The sequence below is a fragment of the Haliotis rufescens genome, unplaced genomic scaffold (genome assembly GCF_023055435.1).
Source record: "Haliotis rufescens isolate VD_foot unplaced genomic scaffold, xgHalRufe1.0.p SCAF_21, whole genome shotgun sequence".
NCBI lineage: Eukaryota > Metazoa > Mollusca > Gastropoda > Lepetellida > Haliotidae > Haliotis > Haliotis rufescens.
Genome location: NW_025963902.1, coordinates 5,549,439 through 5,567,453, shown reverse-complemented (window position 1 = coordinate 5,567,453; position 18,015 = coordinate 5,549,439). Strand labels below are relative to the sequence as shown.

The 18,015-nt window shown below is 39.2% G+C and overlaps 1 protein-coding gene across 1 annotated transcript; it reads left to right on the top strand.

Annotated features, from left to right (window-relative positions):
• The first annotated feature begins 6,368 nt into the window (after positions 1–6,368).
• LOC124133364 (transmembrane emp24 domain-containing protein 2-like) lies at positions 6,369–15,819 on the top strand. The gene is made up of 4 exons (XM_046497745.2): positions 6,369–6,641; positions 7,716–7,911; positions 10,841–10,948; positions 11,980–15,819. The coding sequence occupies exons 1-4, from the start codon at positions 6,456–6,458 to the stop codon at positions 12,102–12,104; spliced, it is 615 nt and encodes a 204-aa protein (XP_046353701.2). The 5' UTR covers positions 6,369–6,455; the 3' UTR covers positions 12,105–15,819.
• Positions 15,820–18,015: the final 2,196 nt, after the last annotated feature.

Below are 18,015 nucleotides of genomic sequence, written 5' to 3'. Positions count from 1 at the left end.
GTTTACCTACGACTAGTTATGTATGAATAGCGCAATGTGGGCGTCCGGTGGCGCTCGCTGAGAACAGCGATCGACACGTATAAACGCATAACAGTATTCGACATATTTTACCGTAACGATAATTATACAACTTGTTATAATTTAATATACTATTTTATATTTCTATAAACTACAAACACTATTAAATTTATATAAAGTGTGTTGCTATGAGATCCAGGATGGGAGCTCTTTCGCCATATAGTTTGCCCATAAACTAACGCTCAAATTTATCAGGTCCCGTTCCAAAAAGTCATCTTAATGTCTACGTACATATATCAAGTTAAGAAATAGAGCTCTGACGGGTACTGAAGAAAGGACCGCGTTTGTATGGACTTGAATCCTGCTAAAGACTCAAGGGGAGGTAACTCACATCATCACTTCTCTGCATTTTGCAGACATTGGAGAGAAACGTTCCAAATACTTTTATTTGTATGATGCTAAGAAAAAATACAAAATGTCGACTATGTGGCATTTTATCGTTGACATCGGGTAGTCGATTTTTTTCTACCCTTTAGGGTCGTGTTAAAATAACGGAAGTTTCAACAGTTTTAATATACAGATTGCGTAATGGAACGGGTCTCACTGCTTGCTACGAACATTCCTTGGAAGCATACATCAACCGGGAGAAATGGTTTATAGACTCTTGGAATAACCTGTCTACGTCCTGATCGTAAAGCGTACCAGTCTACGATGTGGATTACACGATACACAAGAGTCTAATCCCAGCACAATGTCGACCGCCACAGGTGCGATGCAAAGACCCGATAATCCGACTGTTCATTGTTTTAAATTGCCGTAACTCGCGGCGTAAGGCAGATATCAGTGTCATGCGATCTATGCGCGCGCGCTCCAGCACGAGGGTTGTCTTCTGAAATGAAATAAAAACTGTCTTGTAAAATACAAGTTTAAATTACGTTTGGGTATCTCAAATGTTTTCTTCTTATCAACATGTTAAGGTTAAAACAGTTCTGATTGAGGGAGGGGGGATTTGTCTCCAACATAATTTGGTTTTCATGTGTTTTGTGTGGTAGTGGAGGAGGGGGGTCCCGACCAGTGAGAATGACACAGGGAAAGAGGTGTGTCCGCCAAATTGCATTACAATTACGGCGGGGAGAGGGAGGGAAGGGCAAATATTAAAAAATAAATTTGCACATAATTTAGGTACTGGCTATTTATTATTGGGGGGGGGGGGGAGGGGGGAGGGGGCAAGGGGGGGGGGAGGGGGTGACTCTTTATGCAGCCGAGGCGAGATTGTTGTTGCCCTTACATAGCGACGTGCACACGTGTGTGCGTGCGTGCGTGCGTGCGTGCGTACTTGTACTTGTCCAAGTTGTTTCCAATTCGAAGTGGGGAGAGAACCAGTCCAGCCTTCTTCACTTGTATAAATCACTAATCCGTTCGAAACTCGAGTATGGCTCCATCATCACTTATAGATTCTATCCACCATCAAGGTCTAAGACTCTGTCTTTGATCTTTCAGAACTTCTCCTATTGACAGCCTTTCCTTTGAGGCTGATAAACCTTCTCTTAAGAACACTGTATCAAATCATCTTGACAATACATGTACATGACCAAATTATATTCAAATTAATTTTTAATACGAAGTCGTCAGTCATTCCACCCGTAGAAACCAAAATTAAACCTTTCATTTCCGCTGCAATTTGTATTTAACTTGAAAATATATCACCTGCTTTCTGCCTCACCTTGGCAAATGCTTAAGCCACGGTTGGATCTTACATTAATATCAACAAGAATATAATCCGTTAACAAGGCCGTAGTTAACTTTTTTTGACCGGGGGGGGGGGGGGGGGGGCAAATATTTGTACAAGTATCACCTGTCCCCAACTTGATTTCAAATAAAACTGTTTTCTATAAAAAAAATTTTAAAAAACAGGATGGTGACGCTGTTGCCAGTGCCAATATCATTGGATCCGGAACCTTATCAACTAGATCACCGGATAACTCTTCCATTTTACAACCGAACCAAATGCTATTTTCATTGCTCTTGAATTTATAAATAGACTAAACATAAGGAATTTATTATTTTTTCAGACTCGCTGTCCTGTCGTCAGGCAATATAAATTACAATCAGCGTCCAGCTTTTTTCTTGACATCACTGAATGATATAATAATCTTGCTACTGGTCAATACAACATCGTCTTTTGTTGGTTGCCTAGCTATGCTGGAATCGTTGGTAACACAATGGCTGATGCTGCAGCTAAAGCAGCACTCAACAAATCTGTGACATCACTTCTTATCCCCTACAGTGACTATAAACCTTTAATAAGTTGTTACATCAGAGATCTAATGCAGAAGAAGTGGGACACCCAAGTGGGTATAAATAAATTACATGCAATAAAACCAAATATCGGTTACACCTACTTTGTCAGTCCAGATTTAAAGAGGTCATATAAAAGAGTCGTATTGGCCATTCACGACATACTCATGAATATTTATTAAAAGATGAGGATCCTCCATTCTGTATCCCTTGTGATGAAAGAATGACAGTCATGTTTCGGTTAACTGTGTTGATTTGTCCATCACAAGGGATAAATAAGTTCCATCCAAGAAGGGAAAGGGTCTTGTTAACAATATCGGCTTTCAGTTAGTTTGTGTTTTATTTAAGAAATAGAGTTGTTAATTTTTTTAACCATCTGTTTTATGATTAATATATGATCTTTTTAGCCTTGGTAGTGAGAAATTTGGTAGCTGATATTGCTGGTGGGTGTACCCTCGGTGGGGGTTGATGAAGTGTAAAATGATCGTCACCCGGAGAGGGTATGTCAGACCACGTCATTCAAAGTAGTAGTATTTCGGCCACAAATTTAGTCGTATAATACGTGCTCTTTTTAATTTCGGCTAAATTTGTAAATAATCGCCAACACCTGAAGTGATGGTGTAAATCCTGCTGGGGTCCATGCAGTTAGCAAAAGTACTGTAAGTCCCCATGGTCCCTGGTATTGTGATCTACCTTCTGTGTCTAGTGATCTATAGTCCGTTTTTATATTGTTTACTTATAATTTATTGTTTTACATATTTCAACTAGTTTTAAATCGACTCTGTGATATTCTAGTTGTACTGTCCATCGAAAACAACTTTTTTTTTTAAGACTAAAGATATGTATTATTAATGTATAACTTCTCGTCGCGATATGGTTGAACTATTGCCGATGTGACGTTCAATTCTAACTCACTCACTAGTCCGGACCGATGCCGATTTTAGTGCTAGCCCACGGAGATACCATGCCGCAGTTTAACATGAATACCTCTCTCAGACATAGTATACTGACTTCGCCTTGTCCAGTCCCCGAATGCCGAGTGTCAGGCAGGGTAACAACAAGTACCATAAATAATATATCTTTTGGTATGACGCGGCGGACTATCGAACCCACGACCTTCCGGTCTCCGGGCAGACGCTCTATCCTAGACCACGGAGGCAATCTGTTTTTAAAGAAGAGATAAAATGTACATTTGTAGAAATGCAATCGGTGCTAAAATGCATATTTTGTTGGAATGTCCCAATTAGTCACATGTTAGGAGACCCTTGAAGATCCGAGGTAGAATAGGTCTTCAGCAACCCATGCTTGCCATAAAAGGCGACTGTGTCTTAAGGGGCGACTAACGGGATCGGGAGGTCAGGCTTGTTGACTTGGATGATGCATGTCATCGTATCCCAATTGCGTGGAACGATGCTCATGATGTCAGTCACTGGATTGTCTGGTCCAGACTCGATTATTTATAGAACACGGTCATATAGCTGGAACATTGCTGAGTGCGGGCGTTAAACAACAAACATGTCAGGAATCAGCTGCTACCCAATTACTGCCGTAAATATCCGACCACTGATACATTTTCAAATTTAATGTCATGTGATTTCAGGGGCGGTCGGGTAGCCTAGTGGTTAAAGCGTTCGCTCGTCACGCCGAAGACCCGGGTTCGATTCCCGACATGGGTACAATGTGTGAAGCCCATTTCTGGTGTCCCCCGCCGTGATATTGCTGGAATATTGCTAAAAGCGGTGTAAAACCATACTCAGTCAGTCAGTCAGTCATGTGATTTCAAGCACATATACACAAGTTACAAATCACAAACTACATTGGAATCATGTCATCTATGTCTACCTTTCTCCTTATCACTGTTGTCTTTTTTTCTTTCTTTCTTCTTCTTCTTCTTCTTCTTCTTTAATACTCTTCGTGAATTTACCCGATCCCGTTAGTAGCTTGGGTTGCTGATGATAATTCTTCGAAGGAAGGCGTCCGATGTACTATTTCCGTGCTGGGGGTCTACTCTTACCACGTCCTCGTTGGGTCAGTTAACTGTATGTGTCATGAATGTGACATAGACACTGTAAATATACACCGAAACTTCCGTGATGTATCAAATGAGTATACGTGTCCAACATACTACTGAGACCGCCTCCGTGGCGTAGTGGATGGAGCGTCTGCCCGGGGAGCGGAAAGTCGCTGGTTCTATCCCCGGCCACGTCATACCAAAATACAATAAAAGATAGAACTCGTTGTTACCCGCATGGCGCTCTACATTGAGGGGAAAAACAAGGACTGGTCAGCTCGAAGTCAGTATTCTGTCTCTGAGAGGGGTATTCACGTTAAACTGCGGCATGGTATCTCAGTGGGCTAGCACTATAAAACCGACATAAGTCCAGACTGGTACAAGCATGCACGACGCTATAAAAGTGAAATAATTTTGAACGCGATATTAAATCCCAGTTCCCCTCACCTCTCACTTACTACTGGATATTTAACGAGCGCTTCCAGCAAATGCTGAATTTGCAAGTGTAAAGCAACTATTTTTTAACGGGCAGATTATGTTTGAGGGAAATCGTGGGGTTTGATAACAGTATGATTGGTACACCAACGGCATTGTCGGAACATACCAAGTCATCCACACACACTGTAAATATACCCAGCAGAATAAATATAACACGAGTGTGTTCTTGTTTTTTTCACAAGGAGATAATCGGCTCCACTGGATACTGTCCGTTATCAGTCACGGTATATTTTTTATTATTTCCCTGCGTTAAACTGAGATAGAGTCACTGTGTGAAACTGAAATAGAGTCACTGTGTGATTAGAATATCCAGTTACTGCTAAACAAATATACTACACAAAAGAAGTTCAAGTACACACAGGTTGTTCATGTGACTAAGGAATCTGGCCATGACATAATAACTATAGCCATATGAACAAATCGGGCAGTCTTTAACCTCTTTTGAGTGAGTGAGTGAGTATGGTTTTACGCCGCTTTTAGCAATATTACAGCATTATCACGGCGGGGGACACCAGAAATGGGCTTCTCACATTGTACCCATGTCGGGAATCGAACCCGGGTCTTCAGCGTGACGGGCGAACGCTTTAACCACTAGGCTACCCGACCGCCCCCTTAACTTCTTTTGAGTTGTGTACAACATAGCATACAACCCTATTTATTAATCAAACTATCTACAGAATAGCACAAAGTTCTATCACCATTACCTAAATAATTCTGATTGCCTACGTTTATTTAGATACAGGAACAAATAGAAGAACTCAATACCCATGCGTAACACCCAAAGTATTCTTTCCACCTTGCGTGTCTGTATTTCTTTACATATCTTTATTACTGCTCGAATGCAGGCGTCACATATACATGAACTCTGCTGCAGTTTGTAATGCATAAAAAGTCGCCACCCGTCGCTTATGTTTCATTAGGTACATATCGACACTTTGGAGACACGCGAACAGCTACAAATTATAAGTCACACGAAAAAGCATTTCAAGCAGAATTGTTTAAAAAAAATGTCTACTCGTGTTTGTAAAATACCCAATAGACTAGACCCAAGCGGGTAAAATATAGTGAATACCCAAAGAATACTACCATTACCCAATGTGAATGATGACGTTGTGAGTAAAATACTCAAGGCTCAATTTAAAAGAATAATAATTAATTTCCATCGCGAAAGCGAATGTAGAGGCTGCTTAAAAAATTCGTTGGCGGACAGAAAGTATACCCATATCCTTTTAACGCGAATTGATAATTTTTTTAATTTTATTTTGACAACCAAAAATGTGTTTCTCTTCTGCGTTCACGTTTTATGATTTCGAATAAGAGCAGTTAGTAGGAATACAGTATTCATGTCAATAATAAACATTTTCAGTATCGGACTCCACTTCCCCCATTTGTTAATGAAGATAGAAAACTATAACGAGCTCAAATAATGCTTTGCTTATAGTTACCTATCTCATTGCATGTAAAACATACACAATACAACAAATAATTAATTTTATTTATAAGATCCGGAAACGAGCACTTGTTATTACGTGCGGTCCTTCCCTCGACGCATGCGCAGATTAGAGTTACGTGGCAAGCAGCTGCACGCTGACTATCAAACCGGCAAAACAGTGTTGATTTTTCAGTCATCATGGATCCCGTTGAAATGTTATCGTTACTGGTGCTTTGCCTACTTTCTTTTACACAAATTCAGGGATATTTCATTCACATAGATGCCCACGCTGAAGAATGCTTCTTCGATAAAGTCACGTCAGGAACGAAGATGAGCCTTATGTTCGAAGTGGCAGAAGGTGGCTTCCTGGACATCGACGTCAAGGTGACCACGTATTACTTGACAACGATCGGCATATTGCAGCGTTCGAGTGTATATACTGCCGTTGTTTGTCTCGCTTTGTATATCTTGGAACCAAAACCTTTAACGTTTATTCTATGATTGAAAATATTTTGATGCTGTCATAACACTTCGGTCTAGTTTTCGCAGTAAACGCTGTCATAAGGCTAGTTTTCGAAGCAATGTGTAAAATTGCCTGTAAAAAGTCCAGCTCCATTCACGGTTACTGTTAGGCTAAGTCCTGCAAAAGCAAACTGGAACAGTTCAGATTGTGATAAAGCATTAGAATAAGTATTTTAAAGCATGACAAGTTCTTCCACTAACAGCTGGACACATTAAATCTTCCTTGTGCATTACAAATGAGACCTTATTTATCCTTTTTATCTGAGAAAATATTAGAAAATAATGGGATTGTTATATCATACACAATTTACTTCATAGGGTTATGTTAGATTTTGTGCACTTCATATCATATATTGTTTCAATTACATAATCTTTACAAGAACTGATCAGACAATAGCCCTGATAGCATTTGGGCAAAATATGTGTGATAATTCACTGGTTTATTTTTGTCGATAATCAGGTCAAGGTGCAATACTAAATTTGATGTGTTGGAAAGCACAAGGGCATTGGCAATGCTCAGTATGTTCACTATTGCATTTATTAGGTTACGTATAATATGACAATTGGTGGTTGTATTTGTTCTGAATGAAAGAATTATAGAACATGTATACTGGGTTACATAATATCCTAATAAAATCCTGTGAAGATCACGGTTAGGATTAATCTTCAGCCATCCATGCAGGTCAGAAGAGGCGACCAATGGGATCAGGTGGTCAGATTCACTGACTTGGTTGATGTATGTCATGGTATCCCAATTGAGTAGATCGATGCCCATGATATCAATCACTGGATTATCTGGTCCAGGTTATATTATTTACAGGACATCGCCACATAGCTGGAATATTGCTGAGTGAGGTGTTAAAGACATTGAAACAAACCCTGAAATCCTACTGTAATAGGCGCACTACTTATTATGGTGATCATTGATGTTTGCAGATTTATGGTCCGGAGGGAAAAGTAATCCACTCGGGAGACCGTGAGTCAAACGGCAAATACACTTTTGCTGCACACATGGATGGTGTCTATAAATACTGCTTCAGCAACAAGATGTCCACCATGACACCCAAGATTGTAATGTTCACTATGGATATTGGAGAGAAACCTAAAGATCAAGACAATATGGAAACAGATGGTAGGTGCAAAAACTCCCCTTACCTATGTTATCCTATATTTATGTTAACATGGTTAAGGGGATCATTCTTTCTATGAACTTGTGTAATGGCCGTAATCAGGTGATGCTCTGTTCAATCTCATTAAAATCAGATCTTAGTTCTCGCTGCCGCTAAACAAAGATCTGAGGACATCCCTTAACGGGTCACGTCAGAACGACCTTACACGAATTTTGACCGATCAATGAAATGACTGACATTAAATCAACATTGGCCAATCAGAAGGCAGCTTTCTCGAGCTTTGCGACACTAGTTTCCAACTGGCGACTACGCTTCGAAACATATTTTGACGTATTCTTGGTTAAAAAAATTAAAACTGATAAGAAGAACATTCTGGAATGGCTCATAGATGGCCTAGATTGTATGGATATAATCATAAAACCTGTAACTGACTTTCGGAATACCCCGTGTTAAATATATCGTGGTTGCATGATTAGAAAACACATTCCGACTGTCACTTTCATGATCTGGTAAGCGACGCTCTGATTGGTTGGATGAAAGGTGGTTAGGGTGGTCAAGCTCAATGATTTGGTTCCATGGTGTGCAGGCTAAAATGGCACCTCAGTGAAACGTTACCAATTTCTGGGACAAAAACAGCACCTCATTTGGCAAAAGCAGCTACTAATTGTCGGGTGAAAACGGCACCTCAATTTTTGATAACGAGAAGAGTGATTTATGTAGTAGTATATATGCTTTATTTACATGCTTTATTATCTTATCTTGTAGCATATATATTTTCCTTGGGCGGGGACATTGTCTGTTATCCGCTGAAACATTCTTGGGATGTCGGCTGTTGGCAGAAAGGGGAGATATATATGAAATATCTGTAAAGTTACTATTTATTTCCTACTTACTAAACATGCTAAAATAAATATTAAATATACAGTATACTTGGGTCCAATTTTTTGACATTTCTGCCAAACTCAGTTTCAGCTTGTCATTGAGTTAATTTGAGTAAAGTATTCAAAGCATGTGATGTTTTCACAATAAGTTTAGTTGCGCCTCCCAATCAATTAGAAAAGAGGCTAATTTCTAATCATTCTAATGTAAACTTGTTTAACAATGTTTAAACATGTTAAAGGTGATTTACATTTCACAATTACTTGTTTGCAAGTGACCATGTAAGTTTATTATTTCATTTATTTTACTTCAAAGCATGTATTGTTTTCACAATAAGTTTAGTTGCACCTTGCAATCAGTGTTGGGGTGTATTTCAGTACCAAGGTTAAAAAAAAAATAAAGGTGCCGTTTTCGACAGGCAGTAGTAGCCGTTTTCGCTTTAGACGAGGTGCCGTTTTAGCTATAACCCAGTTCAATGGTTGATTAGAAATGACTCCATGACATTTTCAGACAGCATTGGTCATTGCTTATTATATCAATCACTTGATTCGATTTTTGCTGTGTGTTTACACAGCAAACAAACTTAATCATGTTAATGCAGCACCATGCAATATTCCAGCCATGTCACGATGGTCTGTAATCAAAATGATAAATGGAATGCATGGTAAATGATGAAATCTGGACTAGACAAACCAGTGATTGATATTATAAGCAACCCAATGTGGATGATAATTTGTAAACATGGTAAATACATGGCTCAGAAAAATTATAGGGAGCATTAAGTGATGAAAGTCTGTTTGAACAATGGATCAAAATTTGTCACAATTAAATTTCCAAGGGACACATCTAAACATCTTTTTTATGTGCCCTGTGACACAGTTGATATTAAATACATTTCTATGTCCCTGTACATGTGAACTGAATAGGCACGCGATAATGATTGTGCAATGTCATTGGAAAACATGTCAAAACTGACTGGTCGGGTCAAGTGACATGAGTTGATGTATCCTCTATGTTAATTGAGTTCCACTAACCCGAATAATATGCAGCATTTAGAAAAGGGCGTCTTACATCAATAATTCGATGAGAAATTGTGCTTGGTATGTTGCAAATGTAATGCCAACACAGTGTCAGAAATTGGCACAAGTCCTATCGTCTCTGCCAAACTGCCAAATAGTAATGGTATCATACGGACTAGTAGAAATTTGCCATTTTTAAGGAGTTTGCTATATGTTATCATTATAAGGACCAGTGGACTGCCAACAGTTCTGTAATTCAACAGGGGACATCCTAAATGTATCTTGCTTGTTAGCGAGGTACATTGAAAGTAATAGAATGGGTCTCAGCCAATCAGAATTTTTCTGTAAGGTAAAATAAATCTTGAACACGATGCTAAACCCCATCCATGATCCACCTCAACTTACAACCCACTGTTTTGTCAGTGTAGCATAATCAGGTTGAAGAGATATTTCAGGCTATCATAAGTTGTAGCAGGATCACGAGGGATACATTGGGTTTTATGAGTCCGGTGTTAGGTTTTATACCACAATCCTGCTTCAACGAATTTACCTCACCAACATGTTTTAATATGACATTGTAAAAGAATTAAAACAAATTCAAAATTCATAAGAAATCAGCTGTTCCAGGTTAACTTCTGCTATGTCACGTGACTTTCATTGACTTGGAAAAAGCGTACAGATTTTTGCCATGTTTGCGTGAAAGCGGGGTATAAGAGATTTAGTCTGATTCTCAGAAATCCACGTGCAGGTTGTCCTGTTCGTGGCAGGGGTATAAAGGATTTATTATCCCGCGGAGAAATGTATTTTCTCCAATAGTATTTTATCAAGATCACATCAACCAATCAGATCTCATAATTCTGACATGGAGGTACGATCTATTGCATTGTGACCAGTGATTTGAATGAAACACAGGGTATACCATGTATACATTCCTACTCAATATTCACTTTTTGGTCACCTCTTATCATTCAAAAGATGATGTATTGGTGACAGATGTTCTTGATCTCAAGGGTCTTGATGTTCCTTGTTTCAGCTCACCACAACAAGTTGGCGGAGATGATTAATGAGCTGTCCACCGCCCTGACTGGCGTGAAACACGAACAAGAATACATGGAAGTCCGAGAGAGAATCCATAGAGCTAGTGAGTATAGCAGCAATGTCTCAGCCCACCATCAGCACCACAGATGTTGTGTTGGATTGTCTCATGTCTAAATACACAAAACAATTTTGCCAAATATTACACAAAAAATGAATATACTTTTTCAAACTATTTCAGAATAGATTAAAAACAGAGCTGTTTCTCATTCTTCTGCATTTCACTTAATCTTAATCTTTGTAACCAAAGCTCAAAAGTTGACTTTGCTTATTAGATTTCAGTTGGAAAAATATAATGTAGAGGTCCCTCATACATGTCATATCTTATCATTTCAATAACACTATTTTATGATCAAGTCTTTGAATGGCATTTAGAAGTGATACACATAAGAGATAATTTTTCTTTATGATGAGGAACACAACGTTTCAGAGTGAATGTTTACTTCTTCATCAGGTGAAGGGGTAAGCATTTATTCCAAAATGTCAAGCTCTTCACCATGTTCACAATGAAACATAACTTCATAAAGTTGACATTCATAAGTTCTCTCTTATATATTAAGATGTCCTCTTTTCGACTATTGGACTTGTTGAACTCTTTGTGTCATCTCTATTACATGTTTGTGTTCATGGACCTGTGTTAGGTGGGCTTACGAGAACGAACAGAATTTTTCTAGACTTTAGCATATATTTTTTCATCTAGTTCTTCCACATGATCTAAGCACCCCTAAAAGTGTCCCTTTATAACAAACCCGAGAAGATCCGGGGTAGAATAGGTCTTCAGCAACCCACGCTTGCTGTAAAAGGAGACTATGCTTGTCGTAAGAGGCGACTAAGAGGATCGGGTGGTCAGACTCTCTGACTTGCTTGATGCATGTCATCCCAATTGCGTGGATCGATGCTCGTGATGTCAATCACTGGATTGTTTGGTCTAGACTCGATAACTTAAAGACTGCCGTCATAGCTGTAACATTGCTGAGTGCGGTGTCAAACAGCAAACCAACCAACATTTTAAACTTAACGATGAAACTGTAACCATGGTAACAGAAACCTATGCTGATTTGCTTCTTCATCTTTCAGTCAACGACAACACTAACTCACGTGTGGTGCTATGGTCATTCTTCGAGGCCCTGGTGCTGGTTGCGATGACACTAGGACAAGTCTACTACCTTAAGAGATTCTTTGAAGTGCGACGCGTGGTGTAAGAGACCGGAGCCTAGGATGGATCTCATTCTCATTGTATACATTCATCATCACCATCATCACCCCTCACATCATTATTCCAACCCTTAATCCAACTGAGATCATCGTCATGCACCGCCTGTACACCACCATCGTCGACAGATTGGTTATGACCGGAGACTTCCTTAATGTTTCAAAGAAAATATGGGGTTTTAGTGTAATGATTACGTTCCAACATTTATAGACACCAGTATTGTGGGAAATCAAATTTGTATAAGCATCATGAACGACTGTGTTAAATTGGTTTATTTCCTTTGTTAAATATGAATAGATGGTGAAAGTTGTAATTGAAATGGATGTTATTTATTTTGTTTTGAGCCAATAAACTCAAGGAATTTCATTATAATACTGATTTAGTTTAGTGTACTGTTTGTTGGTGTATTTATTTTCTTAAACATTGTGGTGGAAGTTTTCAAATGTGTAAAAATGTATAAGTGAAGATGTGCTACGTAAGGGTATTTTTATGGTAACAATCGTATGTATGTGTGTCTGGCTGTCGTGATGTCCATACAGAGAAATAGCCAGTGCTTTTACTTTCCTGGTGGTCATATCAAATGTGGCTAAGACTTCCAGAATGTCCTGTGGCTTTAGACAAACCTTGTACCACGGGGGGATCCTGGGTTAGAATTCATCCCCAGCAACCTATGCTGTTCATACGAGGCGACTTCGGATCAGGTGGTCAGACCTAGTGACTTGGCGGATGACGTGTCTTCGTACTCCAGTGGTGTGGATTGTTGCTCCAATATTATTCACTGGATTGCCTGGTCCTGACTTCATTATTTATGTCCATCATATAGCTTGAATATTGCTTAGTGTGGTGTTAAACAACAAATACACGCACACTCAAACCTTGTACATATAACTGTGAGACTTGGATCCAGGCAGTGTTAGAAATTAAGGGGTTTGGGGGCCTTTTGAGATTTGCAGCTGTTGTATATGATTCTTGGGACCCTCCAAACATTTAACTCTTAACAGTAGCATCATTAAAAGGATGATGCCTCTAGGGATTGATGCTTAGATTTGAACACTGCATGCTGGAGTCGGATTCATGGCAGATCCTGTGTCTCAGAAAAATCGTAAGCACAAACAAAGAATATAAAATTTGGTCTTTTTCCCATCCTAACCCCCCAAATTATCTGAATATTTGTGTAAGTCCTCTCTTAACTTACATTGATGGCCGTTAAGTGTTTGTATTTGTGGTTATAACTTAATAATGATATTCTGGTATTCTTTCCACAATGACTGGTTCAATAATTGCTGTAGTGAAGCCTCATTCGCTCACTAACTCCAAGATGACTACCTAGATCTCCATGTGGAAGTATGTATGAACCAGTTACCCTTGCTATGTTTAGAAATGAATGAAATAGCTTTAGTCAGATTGCCATTAGTGGGTAGTTGTATGGTACCAGTTGTGTAGCTGAGAAAAACTTGATCGGTCCCTGTCTCTGTCCATATCCGGCGGCTGTGGGTTACCTCCCTTGGATAATGTCTAGAAGCCACATTTGATGTGATTATCTGTTTGAAAGGTGAATTATAATATGGTTATAAACACATCCCTGTACATTACTGCCTTTGTGTGACGTGAGCATCTTTGTAATTAGCTGCGGTAGCCGTATCTATGTGGTGTTTATAGGGAGCAACATAGAGATACGGTTACCCCAGCTTCTCTGTAACATACAAGTGTGTACAGCAAGTGTTATGTACATGCTTTCCTCCCTTTAGTGCTGCATAGTTTAACTTCTAGTCTGTTGCTATTAGCTTCTATTGTTTTAACATGATCTGAAGAAAACTTGTGTAGTTAATGAATAAAGCAACATTTAAAAAGAAGAAGAAAACGTTTATTATATAATTGTTCAAAAATATATATTTCAGTGGTGGATGTTATTCTAAAATTTCCTGTAAATTGAACGCTGAATGTTCGCACAAACTTTGCTGCGTAATTTTGATAAGATACAAGTACACAGAAGTCATGTGTCAATACAATGTTGACAAGTAAACAGTTTGGTGTCTACATATTCCTGGTTCTTCTGTGCCCTGATCCGTTGTTACTGTACTGATGTGTCAGGAAATTAGTTGCCTCTCATTTGTTGGTTTCTTATTACTACTAAACTACAACCAATAAAAGTATTGACAAAACAAGTTTTTTTATGATTATTGTTCCATACGTTTTTGAGGAGACTTATCACAGACATGGTGGTAGGATTTCTTTTGTCTTATGGCTAATTAAGGAGAAAAGATTAACAAATGTAACTTTGAATCCAGATTTTGGTATTTCGAATTTGACAGGTTGCATGAGTTTTGAGGATGAAACAGTCTCACGCAAGTGTCTTTTAATATCAAATTGTGGAGGAGTGTTGATATGTTTGATCTCAAACGATACGAGGATGAGATTCAAGTTATCATCTAAAATCATTCTTCCACCTTTTTTAGTTTGGGAATAGTTATAACCAGTAATAACTCAATAACTTGAGTGTGAGACATACAGCTAACCGGCTTCAGTGGCAGAGAGATTAGTGATGTCATTTGATTGTGACCAAGGATGTCACAATGGTTTGCAAGCATTGTGATGCAATTTCACTGCAGCCATATCTCCTAGGAGACATTGCTGATATGATAGCATTGTGCAGGCTGGTTCCTTCTGATCATCTTTTATGATACAGGGATTTTCCAGACCTCCTCAGAGGCTGGTGTTAAGTGCCATCTCTGCAGCCAATGTCTGTAATAATCCCGTTCATATAGTTTAATGTAATGTGATGCCGAAGTCGGGTTGATTGTATGTCACTGACATGAGGACCAGTAGAGGAAGAGGCTTTGATGCTTTGTGTTACTTTATTGAATGTAATGGTAATATACACTGTTAAACAATTAATTTAATAAAAAGAGGAACTTTTTAAGAAATCAAATATTTGAACAAAATAACACCTTCCCCAGTTGGGCTGCCAAAGGTTCTTATTTTGAAATCCTAGCTAAATCTCTGTGATAGTTATGAGTTGTTGGAATTGGAGTTAATGCTTAATCTGGTCTGTATTCAACTTACAGATTTTGTTAATTGTTCAAGTTGGCACTATTTCTTCTCATTTTCAGTACTTAAGTACACATTATGTTGATGATAGGATAAACGCATTGGTACTATTCATATGGCAAGGTTCAATGTTAATTATTAACAGGGTATGAAACTCCCAAAAAATTCAGCCAGACCACAGGACTGGCTAGCTGAAATACTTGACAGCCCTGACCAAAACCTGCCTGCCCACTATAATCATATGTTTCTCAGGATAAGCTAACGGGGTTTCTTTTTGGTTACATTTTATCATTCATCTCTACATGTGAATTAATGATTATCATCTGGAAATATTTAGAATATTGTCACATATGAAATATAACCCGACCGTCGGGCAGGGGGATTTGAAAATCTTGCAGCCCGAGTTGAAATCAACTTGTCTCGGACGGTCGGGCAGGCAGGTATTTCGAACACTGTTATTAAGTTGGCAGGTTAAAACGAGGCTACCATCTTGGATTTTGAAAATGATTTGGAAACCTTGTTTATCGTAGACTTTAAGAGAACATATTATAGACATTAATTTATGTTGATGTTTCTGAGATTGGACTCAAGTTGTATATTTATGAAACAAAGCATGCCTATCTTTTCTTCAAAATAAAGTATCTTTTTTTCCAAAATGACTTCGTCTCATTCTTTTTATGATGCACATTATAAAATTAGTCTCAGAAAAGTGTTTCACAAGTAGTTGGGACGATTTAATAAAAAAAATACTTCCAATGTATTCTGATTGCATTTGTTAATGAATTTATAAGTATTTAGAATTGGCATGTAAATTAAAATGTTCGAGTTTTGAAGACAGGTTTGTTTCAAACCCTATTATTAATTAAAACTGTCAATTGTGACTGGACTATGAGATCTGCAATAGACAAGACAATTTGACCAGCCTGACTGAATACGTTTGGTGTAACATGACTTGAAGAAGCAGTCATTGTAGGCAAAAAAATTCCCCGTGATGGGATTCGAACTTCGGATACACCAAAGCCTTGTCCACATAACCAAGTATGTTAACACTCTCAGCAAGCTAACAAGGCGAGACTGTCATCTGTGTGTGTGTGGGGGGGAGCACGGGTGGCCCAGTCGTCCAAGGCGACAAGATAATGATCTGATCTCCCTGAGTTACTACACCTGAACTCTTTCCACAACAATCGGTGAAGAGTGTCAAAACTCACATCTCTTATTAATATCTGAGGCGTCTCAATTCGTTGAGTTGCGTCCCTTAGCCGTGTCAGTATCGGCTGATCACCGGTTAAAATCCCATGTTTGCCCCGATTATGATCCTTGGGCAGTAAACATATCCTCGCTCGATGGATACGGGTAAGTTGTAAACCTATATGGCCTGTTTCTATGGCTACGTGATGGCACGTTGCCCTGTGCATTGCAATTTCTTTAAAGTCAGATTGTAGTTCACGCTTCCGTTTCTCAAAAATCTGGGGGGCGGTCGGGTAGCCAAGTGGTTAATGCGTTCGCTCGTCACGCCGAAGACCCGGGTTCGATTCCCGACATGGGTACAATGTGTGAAGCCAATTTCTGGTGTCCCCCGCCGTGATATTGCTGGAATATTGCTAAAAGCGGCGTAAAACCATACTCACTCACTCACTCACTCACTCGAAAAGGTTAACACGGAATGTTCCGGAGGACTGTTACGGGCTGCATTCGTCACCACTCGCATGTTTCCGTAACCACATTCTATCTCTCGCTTTAATGGGAAAAGCATTTGAAAAGGAAGATACTTTCCATAGCCTGTGGAAAGTACTGCCATGCACTATCGGCCATCCATTAAACATTCCAGCAGTGAATGGGTACCCGGTAGAATAAGATGGTAATCTTCTAGCTCCCGATAAGGCAGCTTGGTTTGTATTCTCATGACAATCGGGGCGACGCCCAGTCTGCCTGCTTCTGCCTCGGATTTTCTAGTTTGTTGTTGTTGCTTTAAATGTTTAAGTGTTAGTCTTCTGCCTTAGCAATTTCGGCTGACCTGTCCCTCTTTGGGACTGTGTTCGAGTAGGGTACACATATATTTTGTGAGTAGTCTTAAAATATTTTTGTATGGATAAGATTTCTATTTTCGAATAATGATATGATTTCGTATTTTTATCTTTGACTGCTCTGATTATGTACGTTCGAGTAGCTGTCCATCCCTCTGCTATAGAGTTAGTTTGGCCTTCGCTATTGCATTTCTTGGCTTTAGGAGATCTACGACAGATAGCGGACCCAGCTGCAATTCTTGTTTTAACCGAGCCTGGGTTGGGGCATGGTCTTGACATTCCAGTAACATAAGCAATTGATTCAGGTTGATTGTGCTTTTTGTGTGTCTGAGGCGTGAGATGGCTACTTCAACTTCAATGGTAGGATGAGATGGTAATGTAGCTGTTAACCTTCTAGCGCCTCACAGGCAGCTTGGGTTGTATACTCGCCAGGGAGCTGAGAATGAAAATCGAGTGCTCACTGATCCATTGACCGGGGTAATAACAGTGTAGCGCTATGAGCATCCACTCGGTGAATGGAATCTGGCGCATTATAAATGCACTTATTATTATGATTATTATTAACGTTCCTGTCATTTGAGTATGAGTATGGCTTTTGGTGGATCTTGTGTTGAATTTTGTACAGCCATCTGCCAATCTTAATTGCGTCCCACTGGGCTTGCCATCTTTGGGCTATGGAGGCTTAGATTTTGCTTTTTATCTCAAGTTTACTGAAGGGAAATGGCTGTATCTCCGCTTTGTCTAGCTTCGCAGTGTGTCTGCTTTTTCATTTCCATGAATATCTATGTGAGACAGGATCCAACACAGCTTCATCTGTTGCCTTTGGTC

Excerpts from the sequence above, each read along its gene's own strand:
- LOC124133364 (XM_046497745.2), top strand. The coding sequence starts at position 6,456 with ATGGATCCCGTTGAAATGTTATCGTTACTGGTGCTTTGCCTACTTTCT. Across the intron at positions 6,642-7,715 it reads TCCTGGACATCGACGTCAAG|ATTTATGGTCCGGAGGGAAA; the intron begins GTGACCACGTAT and ends TGATGTTTGCAG. Across the intron at positions 7,912-10,840 it reads AGACAATATGGAAACAGATG|CTCACCACAACAAGTTGGCG; the intron begins GTAGGTGCAAAA and ends TCCTTGTTTCAG.